Raw genomic sequence first — 19,229 nt, 5'->3', positions numbered from 1 at the left:
ATAACTCTCTGTCACCTAACATGCAAATCCATGTTACCATGAATACCAGCCACACCCCCCACCCACCCCAAAAACAAATTACTTGGAAAATAAAGAGAGTTATAGAAGTAAAACTTGGACTGACTCAATGGGTCGATCACAACCCTGTTAACCGGGGGTCTAGACCAATATGGACTAAAAATAAAATAGAATGAAAGTTGACCGGGTTAAAACTCGATCTTCAGCCGTTAATTCTTTTAAAAGAAGAGTTGATCAAAACAATAATGTTTTGACTAAAAAAAAAAAAGGGGTTGGCTCATGAGGTTTTATAACTACAAAGAAAATTTAATAATTTTAGAAGCACTTCGTATGCGCACGTGATTGTTTAGTTGGTGAAAGTTTGGAGGTCGTGGCTAGACTATAGCTAGATAAAATTTTATTGGAAACAAAATCCATTGTGGAACCATTATTTATACTTAATAATTCATTAAGATGACACTACCGGGATTTTTATATTTATCAACGGAGTATTCTGTTGGCAGGTGGATATTAAGTCTGTCGGGATGGTTTTTACTGAGAGGACTACGAACGGTTACTGTTGGTTGTAAAAACTTTCTTGGGTGATTCCTGATTTATCTGTAATTTTATCTGTAAAATATTCACCGATAAATTTATAGATGAAAAAAACATGTTAAATAAAAATCTAATAAAATAAGTAGAAAAACATTAAAAGCAATTACATTATAAAAAAGAAATCAAAGATTTATTATAGATTTAAAAATTTATTAGTTCAAATACAATTCAGCTAGAATAGAGGAGTTGGAGGTGGAGGCGCACGGGTCTTCGCTAAAACCGTGGAGCCAATAAGGGGGAACACATGTACCACTGATTTGTGATTTCAGCTCCATGTACATTCTCCAGAGTTCAATCGTTTCAGCACTAAGTTGTTCTGTCTTAGCAGCAAAGGATAGGTCGTCTGAGCTTTAACTCATTGGTTTAAAATCACCTCGAATTTTGGAGTTTGAGTGCTCGGAATTGATTGCGAGTATCCAACTGTTGAACACTTCAGGTCATCTACAAGTCCTTGGTAGTATTGTTTGAGATACCGTAAGCCCGATTTCAATCGGATCCACCGGACGATCCTGTCTCCAATCACAAATCTGAATCGAGTTCTGGATGGGTCGAAAGATCATCCCTATATCTTTTCTGCAATCGGGTGTTATATGTTTTCTAGAAAAAAAAAGTCAGCAAATTCAAAAAAATAATAACTTAAGAAAAGAAATTGTTGAAATCCAACAAGCCACGAAGTACTGAGCTTGATTATCCACAGGTTGTTGCACCCTTTTCTGATTGTCATCATTCCACACATGTCTCTACAAAAAGCTTCTTCGGTCTTGGTTCACGTCAGGAACCATAGTTGCAAGAAAAAAACTATTGTTAGTTAAATATGTTCATATAAAACAACAATTTTTTAAAAAAAATGGATGTAAAAAAAAAATAATATTATCATTTGTTGCAAAACAAATGGAATGGATCTACCAGTATGCGTTGTAATGAAACCATGAATTTGTTTGTTCTAGTTCTCCACACCAGATTGTGACGGTTGCATGAAACACTCGGATACCACATGCTGAATATATTCTTTCCATGCAGCCTTCGAGACATATATAGAGGTCTAAAATTTTTCTGACCGCCACGTCCTTCCAACCTCAAAGCTTTATTTCTTTAACATATTTTTTTAGTTTTTTTTCTGGACTTATTATTGGTTAATAAATAAAAATAAAATTTTAATATTTAAATACAAAAATATTTATCTTAATTTTATTTTTATATAGTTATATCGTGATTCTCCCGAACCACGTATACTTAATAATTCATTAAGATGAAGAAGAGATGAAATGAGAACCACATAAACATAAGCAGAATGTGAACCAAGTGATACGGTGGTCCTGGCAAATCCAAGCTGGGTTCATGTACTATATATGGTTCTGCAACTATCATGATATATAGTAAGGTCACATCTTGCACAAATTTGGAAAGAGAAGTCATGTGGTCCACTATATTAATCCAGCTATCATGGAAAGAAAGTGGGGAGATTTTCTTCAACCTTTAGTCAATGAGTTATGATTGATTTTTCCTTCTTTCTGTTTTCATTTAGTGTTTTTTTCTCCGTCTGAATCCTATAATGATTCCATCGTATTTGGTTTTGTGTTTTAAAAATGCTTTTTAAAAATTTTAAATTTTTTTTAATTTTTATTTACTTTAAATTAATAATTTTTTTATATTTTTATATTATTTTGATATGATGATATAAAAAATATTATTTTAATATATTTTCAAGCAAAAAATATTTTTAAAAACAAATGCCTTAAAACTACCGAACATCACCGAAAAGTTGTCATGATGTTTTTCTACTCCTCTTTAATGTGAATTGTTTTTTGTTATTTCATAAATATTGATGAATGAATCTTTTTATGTGAATATATATATATATATATATATATATATATATTGCAAGAGTTAAAATTAAGTATTTCCGGACCAACTTTCTCATATCGAATCCGTAAGGAAATATAATAAAAATGTTTCTTCAGATTAATATAAAATTTTAAGTTGAGTGTTTTTAATATGATTGTGGTATGTGTGCTTTATAAAAGAATTTATGCTTTAATTTTTTTTCTGAGTTCCTATACTTTTTTAAAATTAAAAGAATTATGATTTTGTTATGATTTTGGTGTGTTTTATTAAAACTTCTATGCTTTAATTTTTTTTCTAATTTAGTTCCTATATTTTTTTAAAAAATTTCATGTTCCTTCATTCTTAGAAAATGATCAATCATACACATTTGTTTCAAAATCACCTTCTCGAAGGTATTTAAATAATTTTTTTTTATTAACATGGATATCTGAGCCAGCTTGTGTTTATCTCGACTAATCCTACGGGCCCTGAAGTTAACGACCATATAAACCTCTAGTGGTTCTGAGATTTGTGAGACTCAAACTGGTAACCTCTAGGAATCAACTCTAGAGCTTGACCAATTAAGTTACACCCCTCATATTTAAATAATTAAATCACTGCCAAATTAAAAAGTCTTTTTTTTAATAATTGTACTCAATTGATCCACTTTTAAATAAATAACTAAAATGTGGGACATTAAATAGAATTTTCTAAAAAATACAGCCATAAACATAGGTGATTCCCTCTTATTGCCAAAATTATCGTAAATTACAACATGGGAAATTTGCATGAAATACAGCTTTAAAATCAATTGTTATCACATACTCAATTGATCAACTTTTATATATTTCATTGAATTAATATTGTTAGAGCGAGAAGTTGCTTGCCACCTAGATTTTGCTTCACACTTCATAGGGTTAACCTATCATTTTGCCTTTTGTTTGTCTCATTTACTCAAAATTATCCTCTATTAATAATATACATGTTTGTAAAATTGGCTTAATTGTGTTAATTGTCATCCATTTGCTCTGTTATTTGACAACAACATTAAAAGTCAATTCACACAGTATAAATATTGTTCTTACATGTCAAGTGAGTTATGCCACATGAACCATAGAGATTCTTTTAATGTTGGATGGGTCAGGGCTATACCATGATTTTATTTAAGTTTGGAAGGATTTATATTATTTTAGTTTTAGAGAAGAAATTAGGATTTAGATTATGGGATCAATGCAGTTCATTCATAAGAATAATGAGAGATTTTTTTTACCATGCACATGCCATGTAAGATAGTTTTCAATTAAAAATTTATCAAAATAATATTTTTATTTAAAAAAAACATAAAATCATCTAAAAACACTTAAAAAATATCAATTTGAAGTTCTCCAACCAAAAATACAACTTATTTGGAGCAATTGGATGATTGCCAAACAGCAATCCAAATGAAACCAATTTTACGAACACAAAGTGTTAATAAACCAGTTGTTAACATGTTGACTTTGAATAATAGTTCACACATTAAAGGTTAAACGAACTCTTTGATAAAAACAGCTGCCTACAACAACAAAGGTGATTAGCAGCAAGATTATACCAATGATGGATGCTGGCCTGCTGTAAGGGGTAGTTTTCACCCAATTGATAGCTTTTTTCATCCTAATCATGCCAAGAGTTGAGTAAGACAACACAGCAGCAAAATTCTGAAATCAAATTTCAATTGATAACCAAGAATTTTCCAATTAAATAATCAATATTTCTGATCACTAGTAATGGGAAAGTTACATGAAAGTTGGAAAGAAAGAAAAAAAAGGGAAGAAAACCCTCTTTGGAGAGGTTAACAACTTGAAATAAACCGTTGACAAAACTCACTGATGGTCACAGGTATTCATTAAACTCCCTTTTCAGTATGCTTCACTGTCATCTGCTGCTGACCTACTTTATGCTATAATCTATGCTGGAAACTCTTAGCTGCTTTGAAATAAATTATGGGGAAAAAAACAAAAGAATGAGACCCTTTGATATGATACTAGTTAGACAGACTAATAGGCCAAAAATGCTAACGGATTCAACAATGATGTCTAGCTTCTATATTGTTCCTCAAGATTAATAACTCTACTTCAAAACTCTTCTGTAGAAAAGAACATATGCAGCAGAAGTCTTTATCTTCTCCTGGCTGATTGGGGAAACATGACTATCGTCAAAGTCATACCACTGATCACCCCCATACTGCATCAGAACAAAGACAAAAAATAAACATTCTACACAGAACATGAGCTCACTTAGAAACACAATCATTTGTAATAATTCTTATGAGAAAGGGCAGAACAAGCCTCCAATTTCATACTAATGTATGAATTACAAATACAGCAGACATATTGCCCTTTTGCAGTAGCTATGCAGTTTAAGACCAAGCACACACATCCACATGCAGACAGCCAAACTAAAAGGAGCATACTTTCCTGGCATGCACACTCCAGGTTAAAAGGAGTTTGTTTTTACTTTTAAGCCACACCCACATGCAAACCTGAGTAAGTGTTCGAGTAAATGGTTCGGTGCATCAATTCTTGTGAATTTCTTAGTAATATCATCAGATGTATGTTACATATTTGCAGGCTTTAAGCCTCCAGTTACCCAAAACATAAAAACTAGATGAAATCATAGTCTTTGTTTGATTGGAATCCCTGTTAACAGTGCATCCAATCTGATGGTTGACTAGCTTGATTTACATTCCACATAAGCAAAAGTAAGGTTTTGATATCAACTATGAGATAGATTCAAATGTCACTAAAGCAATACATGATATAGCATACCACAAACTATGTAATATGTCATTAGCTGTCAAATTCTACGAAGTCCAGGATGAGAATGAAATCCCAGTCATTAGCTACAGCTGGGGAGAAGGAGGGAAGAAAGGGGACGGTGAAACAGAAAAGGGAGAAAATACATCACTTACATGGATAAATGCTGTGTAGTGACCGCCTCCCATGCTTCCATAGTGATTACTGATAGCATAAAGCATGTAACGATGGGATAACTGACCATTCTTGTGGGAAAGATGCGTTGACAAATCAAGATCATCAACAGGGAAGTCAACATATGTCTCTAGCTTGTTCTTTGCAGAATGCGTATACGAGAATCTCTTTAAATGAATAACCAGAATCTCTGGCAGTCTCCAGAGATCTAATTTTTTACTGGCTTGACGATGCTGCTTGCAACTTGGACAGTACCTAAAATTGCATAAGACATTTCCTAAGTTACAAGAATAAAAAAAGAAACACAAGACTACATTTTACAGCAGGGAACCTCCAGGTTTAACAAGTATAAACACACACACCCTACTTGATCACTTCTCAAGTGTGCAAATCCCCTGCATACGTAATTCACAAATATAATGAGCAAATATACACTCACCAATCCCAGATACACATAATTCCAATAAAGATGCTGAGGTTAGTTAGTGGCATTTGTTGAGAGCAAAAATCCATAGCAAAAAGAAAATTGCACTTTTAGATGCAAAACATAGAGCCATTTGATTTTTTATTGCTTGTGCAACTCAAGTCATATTAAAAAGGAGGATAACATGAGTTGACTTAGAGAAAAAAATTATTAAAAGGGATTTCAGAGCTAATACAGAGAACCTGATTGCTACAGCAAATGTGTATATAATGACAAGCCCCTTCTACCAAAAGGTTCCTTAAGCTGTAAGACGATATTGAAAATCTTTGGACATGACTAAAACTCCTTGTTTATCTACCAAAATAGAATGTCAATGCTAATGGGATGTTCGCAAATGGAAATAAGGAGCTATAAAGAACAAAAAACTAACTGACAATAGCATTTCTGCCAAAAAAATCACACCTTCAAATACAAATACTTTCCAAGTTATAATTATGAGAAACGAAGTGCACTGACCACATGTCTTCTGGTCCAAGAGGTTCCTCCTTTAAAAATGCTTCTAGGCAGTTGTATAGAGAAACAGATTCCTGAGGTCTCTTTGCAAAAAATCCAGACTTGAAAATCTCAGGCAATGAGCTAAGAAGGCTTGTGTCATACTGTTTAGTCAGTTTTTCTGGCCAACAAACAAGCACGTTAAACCGCTTGTGTAATCCTATCTTTGGTACAGGCTCATTCATTACTATATTTTCATCCTTGACCATTCCCTTCTCATCTGTTAAATAAAACTGTAGTTCAGAATCTGATGGTAACTCAACCCCTTTTGCACTACAGGGTTTTGCATCCCCATCAGGAGAGGAACCGGTGTTATCCACCATCCCTTCCACTTCTTCAATTGTAGTGCTGTCCAAGTCATTATCCAAGGTACCATCAGGAGGTATCCGAAATGGAGCAACCAATTGCAGATATAGATTATGAATGTCAGACCCAGTGACAAAATTGTGGACATTCCCTACTAGAGGGATTCCAAATGCCTTCCAACTTGAAGTAAGTTTCCCATGGAAGTAATGCCTGATAATATAAAATCAATCAGAGACCTTGGATATGGGAAACTAAACAAAGAATGAAAATTATTCATGTATCAATCAAAAAAACTCACAAGTACTTGTGAGTACACGTTTTCATTGAGAATCACAGATTGTGATAGCAGTATTCACAAACACACTTCTCCATATACTGATGCATAAAAAATACAAGCAAACTAAGAACTAAACATAAGAGCATGAACATGATCCAAGAACTAGGAATACTTACTCCTCCATGTGCTGATGCATAAAAACAACCAAGGGAGAATTGTCAAAATCTTTTTTTAACCGATAAGCAACCAAGCGGTCATTATCTCTGATTAAGGACAAATAATCTGCTGGCTCCTCTAGAAATCGTATAATGCGATTGTTGTATACCTGTATAGAGCTCTACTGCTTAGTGACCAAGTTAAAAATATATGAGAAAATTAGAACCCACCAAAAAGATTCAGATTTCATAGCTCCAAAATACCTCCGCCACCAATAGGGTCTCATCAATCCCTAAAGAACATGCAATGCTTAGAGCCTGGATAAGATCTTCACATTTTCCAAACTTCGGCACAGAAATGGTGTATGAAGATGGTGGAATACTGCCATCGGCACTAACAACTGTCAAAGTCATAGTCCGGGTATTTGTTGACGGTAGAGGTAGTGATAGGTACATAAATGGATCAAATGTAACAGAAACCTTTCTGCAATCAGGACAAACTAGAGTTGATTTATATTGACCCTGCAATAAAATAAAAGATATGATATGAGTGAACATATGGCTTAAACAGTTATCATATTAGCATGCAAAAGCCACCAATTTCAATCTCAAGCAAAAGAGATAATTAGGAGCGATCTAGAACCATAGAGATACCATATTCAGATCATTGACTTTAAATAAGGAGATCCACACTAGTAAAAAATTTCAAATCAATTATACATCAAGTTACATTAATCTAGCCATATATAGTCAACTTAGTCTTGAATGTGGTTTTGGTTCTCTGTAAGGAGCACAAGAGGCTCCCTTATGCAACCAAACAAAAAATAAGATTGATCTGTATGTAGGAATAGAAGCCAACTGTTAATGCAAGAGAGAATCTAACAAAATACATAGAAATTAAAAACCTGAAATTTAACTCATTAGTACATAAATAGTAAAAAACTGAAACTCAACTCATTAAGAGCTCACAAATTAAAACATCTTAATAACCTCTATCAAAGATTATTCCAGAAATGGAAGTCTTAACTGACCATCGAAAATGTTTTATGCTTGTCTGGCATGTACAAACAAATTTGTATTCCATAAATATTACTATCAGCAAATTGCAAATAAAACAAGGAAACAAAACACATACCTGGCAAACATCGACAATAACAGAGTCATTGCGAGCCACATGATTCTGCCAATATTCATCAGCTACTTCTTCATCTGGCCGACTCTCCTCATCTTTGGCTTCTACATAAGGTTTGGATTTCACACGATTCAGATCCTCATGGAGCCCATCCAACAAAAAAGCAAGGAGTTCCTACAGAAAATCGTGTATCAAAATTCAGAATACATATATATGTTATACTGTGTCCCTTGAACCATTCTTAAGAGAGCGAGAGAGACTTAAAATTTTGGAGCAAGAGAACCTAACAAACCTGAGAATCATGCTGATTAAAGCCACTGAATTGAGGAGCAAAACGAGCAAGCTTTGACTTGAATGTTCTTGGAGCCACGGGAGTTGCTCCAGGAGCCCACAATCTCCTTAACAAATCCCCGAAAGCTAAGGCAATCTCGCCCTGGAAAAGGCAACAAGCTATGACTGATAAGAAAACAGACATGATGGGCGATTTGAAAAGAGAAACAGTTAGAGAATCATCAGGTATGATAACCCACATTCATCCCCAAAGGGTTCTTGTGGTTTACTTCTCTACCATAATCTCCAAGAAAATAGTCTACAAGCTTTGGTGTGTGTGCTAAGCACTGAATGGCACTATTCATGAAGCAAGTATTTCCAAGATTCTGTAATCCTGTCAATCCCAAGGAACCAGCTTCTCCAGATCTGCCGAAAAACGCTGAAGAATTGCTGCGGAAAATACTGGTGCTTGTATTGCCTGCATTTCCATTCATAGCAGTTGAAGTTCCAGAAGAATGTATTCCGTTATAATTTTGTACAGCCATATCAGCTTTCTTCCCTTCTCTGCACTTAATGCTATCAGATAATCCATAAATTTGCAACTCCAGGAGAAGCTGTAAGGGAAAATGATGTTGATGAAACGGAATCAGTTAACATGCATAACATGTCATGGAATGGCCAAACAAACTAGTCTGTGCAGACATGAACCACAAGATATGTAATTTTATATCAGATCTGTGTATGACCAATAAGAGATTCCAGAAAACCGAACAAAAGAAAAGTACATGAAATCCAGCACTAAAACAAACATTGAATTACTGAGGCTTGGACTCTCAGTCCATGTGTTTTTCAGGTTGCACGCACGCAGCTTATGCAGCAGAGTATGTTGGCTACCAGCTATTGGAATAGATGTTCTGAGGGTAAAGTTTTGTGCATTATTCTAAGTGTCATGCAACTAGATATAATTGGAGGATTCGAGTGCCAAGCTGGGATCTCTACATCGAAGTATCTTCTGTATGGACAGCAACCTGTCCAGTATTCTGACTTGAGAAAATTTCTTTATCAGAAAGAAGTGTCCTGAATAACTGCTAGATGTGAAAAATAGGCATGGAAGTGGATTACGATTTGGATTGTACCTAAATAAAATAAAATAAAAAATGAACAGGAACAGGAAACCCTTAATTATTGGTCAATATGATGCAGCCATCCACCCAAATTTTGAACTTTTATTTATGGAACCCTCAAATTTTGAACTTTGTCATCTGAACCTCTGTCCTTGTTTTAAACAATCAGTTAAGCATGAGATGAAAATAAATTAGCAAAATGATGACGCTGTCAAGCTGGAGATGTAGCAGAGCAACCAGGACGGTTCCACTTTATGTCTAAGATCTTTGACCACAGCCACAAGAATCAAGAGCTATAGATGGAATAGAAATTTCAATTAATGACAACAAATCTGGGATTTTTATAATTTCACTGGTTCAGTCCTTCCAAAGGAGAATTCTTCAGATTCTTATTGGATTTTTTTTTTCACAATTTATTGAATCTGTCAAATTCCACGAAGCAGCCATAGACTTGTCACAATCAAGATATGTCAATTGCACACTGGTGAGCAGTTTCCCAAAAACCACCACACCCAATATCACTAGAATCACACCAACTTACAGCCAAGTCAATGCAGCACATTGTCTAGCTTAATACCTAAAACTACCAATCATGAATCCATTCAACATTTCAATCAACATGGTCCGCAAAAGTCCATGGCAATTTCAAATAGCATTTGACAAAGTTGAAAGGGAATGGCCAAATACCAGTCCCTGAAGGATTTAAGGGTATATTTTTTATTTTGCAAAGATCTATGTGCATGCAGCATAATGACCAAAAGGTTACAAAACAGCTACAACATAATTTACATTTTTTTCTAGAAAACATTCTTTTTCCTGGTAAGTATACAAATCTACTGACACAGACACCAAGAGGCAAGAAGAAGCACTCATTTATAGAGAGAACCAAGTTCATTGACAGTACAGCACATGAAAACACAAAAATTATGTGATTGATAAAATTCAAGAACCCTCTTCATTAACAAAAAGTTGTCTAGCTCGCCAAAAGCATATAGTTCAACCCAAAAAATCCAAAAGGAGTTGAGGGCTGACTCTTCATCCTCAGGTATTTACTTGCTTTACTCCTTCCACAATACCAAAAATATGTTGAGGATAAAACCTGAATATCATTGTTCCCTTCAACAAAACAACAACTTCTTCAAGCATTTAGCTCCTGGTCAACTAAAAGTGTCATAACCCAGTGGAAGGCATGCTAAGTAAGCATAAAATTGCCATGTCACATGTTGACACCATTACACCATCTGAAAACTTATGTGTGGCTTCAAATAGATGTTACATCATATTTTCTTCTTGTCTCCCATTTACTCGTACTTTTCATCCCCAAACCTAAGTTTTACCTAGGTAGATGATGGCAATATTTCAGGACATTGGCCGGTGAATGATGCCAAGGTTAATTGCATACAAGTCAAACCAGAATGTAATATCTATGTTCACACCATCCCATCAATGCTCATGTGCACATGTGTGTGTGAGCAAGCGCATACACAAGCATACGTATGTAAAACAAAAGAGCTCTACATCAAATTTAGGAATATTAAACTTGGCATCTCTTTGGATTTTTAGGAGACGGGTGGAAAAGGAGGGGGGCAATATATATTCTTAATTCATTTTGCATGGTAACTTCACAATCAACTGGTGGAACATTACAAGAACTAATTTATACTTGGTTTCTTTCACTGAAACCAACAATCTATGAGAATTAGAGATTGTATGAAAGCTTAGACATCATAACTCACTCAAGTACATTCAGAAGGCACCAAGAGCATCATTGATGATAGAAGTGAGAAGCTTCCCACCAGAGTTCTCTTGAAAATTGTATGACAGGTTTAAAAAAGTTTTCAGCGTTAGATAAATTAAATATTATGGAAATGTGCAATGGGTGCGGTGCTACCAAGCTTAGCTTAGACCTTAGCAAAATACTTAACATTAATTCCAAGTGATCTAAGATCAAATCCCACTGACAGAAGGGATGGCAAGGATGGGAGGAAGACTGCCCCCCTTGCATGGCTCAAATCTCAACATGCTTCCCAATGAAGCAAAAATAATGATGCTGATGATGATTACAACGACTGCATGCCCAGGATAATTGATGTAAACATCATTTTCAGTCTCTCTTGGAAACCTTAATTGCTGTGTACGGGCATAGTTAGTAATTCATATAGCAGGAATTTGATCCCAGCACTTATGTCTACAATCATCCAGGCTCTAATATCAATTATAACATGATCTAGCATATATTCATAGTAATCATGATTTCTAAGATAAATTAAAGAATCTAAAAAATAAAATAAAAAACACTTACCTCCTGATCAGACTGCTGCTGACAGTCCTTCGGGAACTTAGTTTTGTCATTTATGAAAAAAAGAGCCGTCTGCCCCGAAAAGTCCCAGATGCGAAGCTGTACAGCAGCAATAGTTGGACTCATTAGCCATTCATAAAGTTACCACTACACCAGCTGGACGAAACTCTATCTTACCATCTCAGAATCAAGACTGAAAATCTTGCAGGCTCTTCTGAAAAGCTCAGTTACATTGTCCTGGAAAAATTATAATGAACATCAGGTATGTCGTTGAACCAAAGACATCCTCAACAAGCTTCATGGCCAAAAAATTGCAAGCACAAAAGCACCAGAAATTAGATGCAGGCAACATTGTTGAAGCAAAACCATTCCTCAAAGAGTAAGGAAACCCAATTGTGACTGGAATTCTTAAAATGCTTGTATCAATTATATAACTATCATGATGTCAAGAACACTGACACAAATCAATGTCCCAGATTTAATTGATCACCAAAGTCTATTCACAGAAAGTAATTGCAGCATAAAAGATGTGCCAATAATTACACTCAACTCAATCTTACACAGTTGAAGAACATACCAAATACAATACATCTAAGAACGTATAGAAAAGCATGAAGAGTTGACGGACCTACAGATTCTCAGAAAATTGATTAAATAATACACACTTTGAATTGGAAAAGTGTAGGGGTACGATGTCCTCTAGTTTCAAAATCATAGGGTCCCTAAGTTTTCAATAGACTGTTCAGTACGACTACAGTATGAATAACCAAAACCAAGATTACAAAATGGATAATACTCCTCCGAAGCTAAATACGTTTCTTAATTAGTTTCCTGTCTGCAGTGCAAAATGAAATTAGGCTCAACACCGCTCAAATAGGTTTGACTTCCAAGTACTTAACATTGAAAGACAGAACCCAAGTGATAATAAGAACAAGAATAAGAATAAGAATAGTTTGGATTCTCCACCTGAGCTTCTATCTCTACCTGCTTCCAACAAAATAAGAAAAAAGAGGGGCTTAGTCTTGCAAAGTAGAACTTAAGAGCCCCTTCAGATTTACAAAAGTGCAAGAAAACAGGTAGGTAAAAAAGCTCAGATATTTTTATATCTAAACAACCATGTACCTCAAGTGTTTCAACTGTTTTTATTTGAGGATTTAAATTTGACCTAAAGACAACTGGTCCTTTACTCGAGTATTTGATCATAAGAAAATCCATGGCCTCCAAGTCAAACTAGGCCACTGAATTGATGATGCAAAATCACTCTCTTTTGCAGCTCATATCTAGTCTTCCACTCCTATATATGTTTCTCATTAAATAGATTTTTGTACCATAAATTTAAATCCATTGACTAGAAAAGCTAAAATCTGGACTTTAGATTGGAGATCCATGCTTTCACTTCTCTTTTCCATTAGGCTTCAATAGAAACAGTCAAAAGTTAAGATCATTTGAATTCAAGATTGACATTGCAAAAATACCAGCTTATTTGGTACAGGTTAATCGAAGAAATTATCAGAGTCCAGACACTATAGTACTGTAAAATGTAAGTTTTAGGAACCAAAGTAGCCGAAGCATGGATAAATTAAACTGACCTTTTTGATAACTTTTACTCCTAATGAATTTGTCTCTCGCAATACAGAAAGCCTGAGTTGTAAAGGGTAGACATCTGACATGTCATCTTCTGCAGCTGAAAAGGTTTTTCCACACTTTGCTGCAACTTTAGTGTCACTGTGCCTGAAGACAGAATTAATATAAGGAACTCCAGTTTTATAGATAACAAAACAAAATAAAGCAACCAATAGGGCTTTACTTCTTGCATGAGAACAATAACCAGTATCCTAAAAACCAATATGCATTTAAATTTTTAATCAATCACATAAAAGACATACCATCATTATAATAAAGAGCAAAAAAGAAAAGGTAACTTCCATATTTATCAAAGTTCAAATAATAAAAACACTCCAACAGGTCTTTTGCTAGCTTCCAAAAGATTTTAGGCTGGTTGCAATGGGAAGCTTCAAGCTAGAAATTTCTAATTCATATGGATGTAACCATCACTTATGTTTCTCGAATGAACTTCATTCAAGATGAATAAAACTTTCAAAAGCAGAACAAGCTGCATTGAAATAGTTAGCTGCCAGACAAAAAATTCCAGTTGATTTTTGTTGCCCCACATTGCCAAAACTGGCAGAGTAGTTTCTCATGAATTTACTCAAGTGTAACATAGGGAAAAATAGTTTCAACTGCACTTGGAAGACTGTAGAGTCCATCCCTTAATTACAAAAAAGCATCCAACAAATTCATGAGTGATCACTAGAAATTAAATTATAACTACAGCATTCACAAAGCTTTGGAATTGAAGGCAAATGAGATATTGGGAGAAAATGCACAAGATTGCAACAGGATAAAGTCTCCTTGCAAATATCTCAAATACCAAAATTGGAAGAACTGGCATGGTGCAGATTAAAGTCATTATTTAGTAATTAAAACAATGCAATGTATAGAACAAATAGCAACAGATTCGTATCATAGCAACAGATTCGTATCAAAACCTCATTTTGGCCTTGAAACACATTTATAATGGCAAAAAATGATCAACTACTCCCATGCAACCCTAAGACAAAGAGTTGTTTAACTAATTATTAAAAGCTTTTATGGTGAGGCAAAAATAAAAGGGCAAACGCTAAGAGGATTAGGTGAAATGAATTATCAACCATAAACAAAAGGCTATAACCGTATTAAAAATGGAAAAGAATAAATTGATGAAGTGAAGCAACACTACTTATGGGATCTTCATGGAATCATTCCAATAACTACTTCAGTAATTAGCATGCTAAAGAATACCAACAACTACTAAATGATATTAAAAGAAAAAAAGAGGCATCTAAAGCATAAGTGCCGTCATGCTAAAGAATAAATTGATGGAGTGAAGCAGCACTACTTACAGGATCTTCAAGGAATCACACCGATAACTACTTCAGTAATGAGCATGCTAAAGAATAGCACCAACTACTAAATGATATTAAAAGAAAATAAAAGCATCTAAAGCACAAGTGCTGTCATGCTAAAGAATACCTTCAGTACATATTTACATAAACCTTGCCAAATTCTCACAAAACTACCAAAAACTTAATCTAAAGAACTTACCATTTAAGTGCCTGCAACCACATTTCTCCCGAAACCAATGCAAAATCCCGCCCGGAGATACCCACTTCACCACTTTCACCATTCTGCAAAGAATTCTCTTCTCTCCTCAAATTAAACGCAAGTTCTGGATTGAAGATGCTATTTATAAGCTTCATAGGACCTGCATACGATGAAGGTGGAGTTGCCATAAACAGAACCCCTCTATTCCCATCTGATTCATCCGACGTCGTTGCATCTTGTGCATCCTTCCACCACCTAATCACCCAAATCAAATTGCAAAATGCAGGCCGGCCCACGTCATGAAAACATTAAACAAAAGAAGAAAAAAGATTCCCCTTCTTCTCTTCCGAAAAATCATATCTAAAAAGCAAGCCTCGAGATTGAATCCTTAAACAACTCAAATCCCAACCCAAACCAAACCAAACCCATTTCATAAATTGCATCAAACTCAAAATGGAACCAAACCCACTCCATAAATCAACGAATAAAACCACAAAAACAACCTACTTAGTAACCCCACACTGTTTCCCAAAAAAACAAGAACAGAATTTGAATCCTTTGATCTTGCATTCCTTCCTATTGCTACTTCTTTTGAGATTCAAAATCAAGATTTCTATTCATTTATTCCCTCTTAAGTTTTGAAGTTGATTGATTTAAAATTTAAAAAAAAAAAAAAGAGATTAAATTAAAAGGAGGTTGGCACCTCTGTTTTGGTCTAGATTTGTAAAATGTAGAGCCTTCAAAGTATCAGATAAAGTAGTTGAGAGAGAGAGACCTGTATGGAACAAAGTAGACTCGCTGGTCGTTGTCTGATTCGGGTAACTGAGTTGAATCGGAGAGATCTTCAGAGAGACCGTTCTCCATTGGAAAGAGAGAGAGAGGGAAAGAGAAAGAGAGAGATTTGAGTGATTTTAAAAATGGATAAAAGAGAGTAATGCAATGCAAATCATTTTTTTTTAATCTCTTTTTGGTAATAGACAAAGACAGACGAAGAGCATATAGCGGTAGTGGATTTTGCCGGGAGAGAGCTGGAGCTTTTTTCTGTGAAGAGGATTCAAGAAGGGAAAATAAATAAATAAAATGCTATAATAATAATAATAATAATATGTAATTTAAACTCTAACAAATTAATTTATTTTTTATCTTAATAGAAAGAGTGTTTTTTTCCGTAGTTAGCCTTGTTAAGTTATTTTTTTTGTAAGGAAAGAAATCAACAATCTCAGATATATATAGGAGAATGACGAAGGTTATTTTTAAAAATAATATTTTTTTTATTTTTAATATTAATATATTAAAATAATTTAGAAATACCTAAAACATTAATTTAAATTAAAAAAATTAATTTTTAGAAAAACTATAGCATAGCCGTAAAGATAGACATAACCTTAAATCTCATAGTTACCATTTAAAAATATTTTTAAAATAGTCTAAAAAATAAATTTAAAGTAAATTAATATAAAAATACCTAAAAATATTTTTGACAATAAAAAAAATATAAACAAATTGATAAGCCCGGAGATAGCATATGCTGGAATCTTCACATCATTTGAAAAATAAAAATAGCTTCTTATATAGAAATAAATTTGATAGCTTATTTTTTTCTTTTCTTTTTTCATTCAACATCACAAAAAAAAAACCCTTTAAACTTTTTTAAATTAGGATTCTTCAATATATAAACTAGGTGTGATCATTTTCAGTTCAGTTGGATTTTGATAAAAAAAAATAATCAAACTGAAATTTTTAAAATAAAAAAAAAACCGAAACCAGTTCAAACCGATCGATTTTGGTTCAATTCGGTTTTTTAGGACAAAAACCAGTTCAAACTGGTTTGGCTTGGTTTTTTCAGGCTTTTTTTTATTTGGGTTCGGTTCGGTTTTTCAGTTTCAGGTTTATAAAACCGAACCGATTGGTTTTTTTAAAATTTTAATTAGTTTAATCAAAAAAAATTTCACAAATCAATCTTTTTAATTATTATTTTTTTATTTTTCTTAATTTAATTAATTTTTTGATTTTTTTTTCTCACACCTTCAACGTAAACTTTCTTTTACAATCATGCATATGGTCTACTCTTAAGCTAACTTTCTTGTGCCTATTGGCTATTAAAATGAAAATGGATGGAATTGATTTGATTGGATTAGACTAGAAAATACATATTATTGTCTTGTATTTAGTGCACAAGGTATATGACAGGATCAGACGAAGTTGTGATGGAAGTTTATGCTGCTAGTTCTAAGAATTTTTCAAGAAATCATTTTAGTCTCTATTTTATTCTTATAAGATTTTAATATTTATTGAAAAAAATCCGGCCCTTGAATTTTATGGTATGTCCAATTCAGTACCTCGGGGACAACTTTAGACGAAACAAGGATCGATCTTTGTTCAGTACTCCAACACAAACACCTTGCAATTTGTCATGTCTTGTCCAAAATATGCACCAAGCACATCACAAACTTGTTCTATCATATCTTGTCTTGACTCTTGTGGATTATCTAACATTGATCTAATTTCTAAATCTATTTTTTATGTAGTTATACAAAATAATAGATGTTTTGTTTAATCTTTAAGAAATTAGGTAAATTCGTTTTTAGCTTGATAGTCTTGTTAATGGTAAAATATCAATTCGTCTCCTAAAAATATTACATATACTATCCCGGGACACTTATAGAACTTAATATAATCAGATCCTACTTGAATATTTCTAAATCTAAAATTGTAATCTCTCATGTTAATTATATTATAGCCTTTAATTTCTAAAATTTATTTACAATCAAATCTCATTTGATCAATCATTTTAGTTTAATTTCTTATCGATGATTATTATTGCGTGCGACCCATTAGGTTGACTCAAATATAAACCACAATCCTAACCAAAATATGATTAAATGAATTAAATAATTTAATTTATTGTCAATTCAGCTAATTAATTAATTTATATTTTAACATTTCAGTTGTCAGTTTTTCAATGTAATTATTATTTCTTCATCAATAATATTTCAATTTAAATATTTGAGTATAAAGTGTATCTATTATGTCAAATCATATTTGTTCTTAACACCATAATCATTAATTCTTTGAATAAGATTTGAAACTATTTTATAATTTTATTCAACCTTGAAAGCGTGTCTACTCTATCAAATAATATTTGTTCTTTACATCATGGTCATTAATTTTTTAAATAAGATAATTTCACCTTATACAAGGATTTTATAATTAATATTATTTGAGAACATGTTGAATATTTTCTTTACTTCACATAGGTTGATGAACTATTTTTTAATCACTCAAATACCTTAATATTGTTTATGGTATGCCCAATACGTATATATTTATTACTTATTATTAAAGCAACATGTAGTCATAATCAAAACATAGCATTTCCTAATATAAAATACTTACTGATCTCAAGTTCAATAATCATTTTACACAATCTTCACATAAGTCTTTTTATATACTCGTGTGACCTCTTCATATGAAATTCTCATGTGAGTTATTTCAGTGTATTTATCATTTAACAATCAACTATTTATTAGTTTCATGTATTTCTTATATTCAGCTTATGAGAACAGATGATTCCTTTCATAAAAAAAAATATAGTATATATTTGTCTCAACAACTTTAATTAATGTATCGTATTAATAGAGCATTAATCATAAATATTTTAAAAAAATACTTTAATATAATAAAAATTCTCAGTATTATAATTATTTTATAGTTTTATTTATAAAATATTTTTCTCAAAAACTTTACACTCATCCTAGACTCGCTAATTAATCATAAATTAATATTAAAGATAAAAATATGCCTTTATTATAAAATATATATTTTTTATAATTAAACTCATTGCCACATCTAACCACGTGATTGACTAAAGGCATACTTCGATGATATGCGTTAGCGTGGTTAGACTATTCGTGTCATAGAGATGGTTGTTCGGTTAAAGGGCATTGTGTGTCAGGTTAGAGGGCTGCTAGTGCATGTGAAGTTTAGAGAGAATTTATTTTTATTTTATATTTATTTTTCTGTGCAGCTGGAAGATTTGACCAAATAGTAGCCTCTGTTCAGCTGGAAGGGAAAAAAATGTATTTATAATATAAAAGATTTGAGCAAATTATATTTGGGTATGTTCTTCTAGGATATTAGT

At 33.1% G+C, this 19,229-nt stretch overlaps 1 protein-coding gene across 1 annotated transcript; it reads right to left on the bottom strand.

Annotated features, from left to right (window-relative positions):
* Positions 1-4,131: 4,131 nt before the first annotated feature.
* On the bottom strand, positions 4,132-16,145 carry LOC133671616 (ubiquitin carboxyl-terminal hydrolase 8). Its single transcript, XM_062092426.1, has 13 exons — positions 15,864-16,145; positions 15,089-15,343; positions 13,534-13,675; positions 12,122-12,181; positions 11,948-12,043; positions 8,782-9,135; positions 8,544-8,684; positions 8,255-8,425; positions 7,384-7,641; positions 7,141-7,289; positions 6,346-6,897; positions 5,387-5,660; positions 4,132-4,659 (listed from the first exon to the last, which is right to left on the bottom strand). Exons 1-13 carry the CDS (start codon positions 15,950-15,952, stop codon positions 4,546-4,548), a joined length of 2,655 nt encoding a protein of 884 aa, XP_061948410.1. The 5' UTR covers positions 15,953-16,145; the 3' UTR covers positions 4,132-4,545.
* Positions 16,146-19,229: the final 3,084 nt, after the last annotated feature.

The sequence above is a fragment of the Populus nigra genome, chromosome 1, assembly GCF_951802175.1.
Source record: "Populus nigra chromosome 1, ddPopNigr1.1, whole genome shotgun sequence".
In the NCBI taxonomy this organism is placed as follows: Eukaryota; Viridiplantae; Streptophyta; class Magnoliopsida; order Malpighiales; family Salicaceae; genus Populus; species Populus nigra.
Note: the sequence above shows the minus strand (reverse complement) of the source record. Positions and strands in the feature narration are given on the sequence as shown.

Excerpts from the sequence above, each read along its gene's own strand:
- LOC133671616 (XM_062092426.1), bottom strand. The coding sequence starts at position 15,952 with ATGGAGAACGGTCTCTCTGAAGATCTCTCCGATTCAACTCAGTTACCC. Across the intron at positions 7,642-8,254 it reads TTATTGTCGATGTTTGCCAG|GGTCAATATAAATCAACTCT; the intron begins GTATGTGTTTTG and ends ATTTTATTGCAG. Across the intron at positions 4,660-5,386 it reads ACTACACAGCATTTATCCAT|TATGGGGGTGATCAGTGGTA; the intron begins GTAAGTGATGTA and ends GTTCTGATGCAG.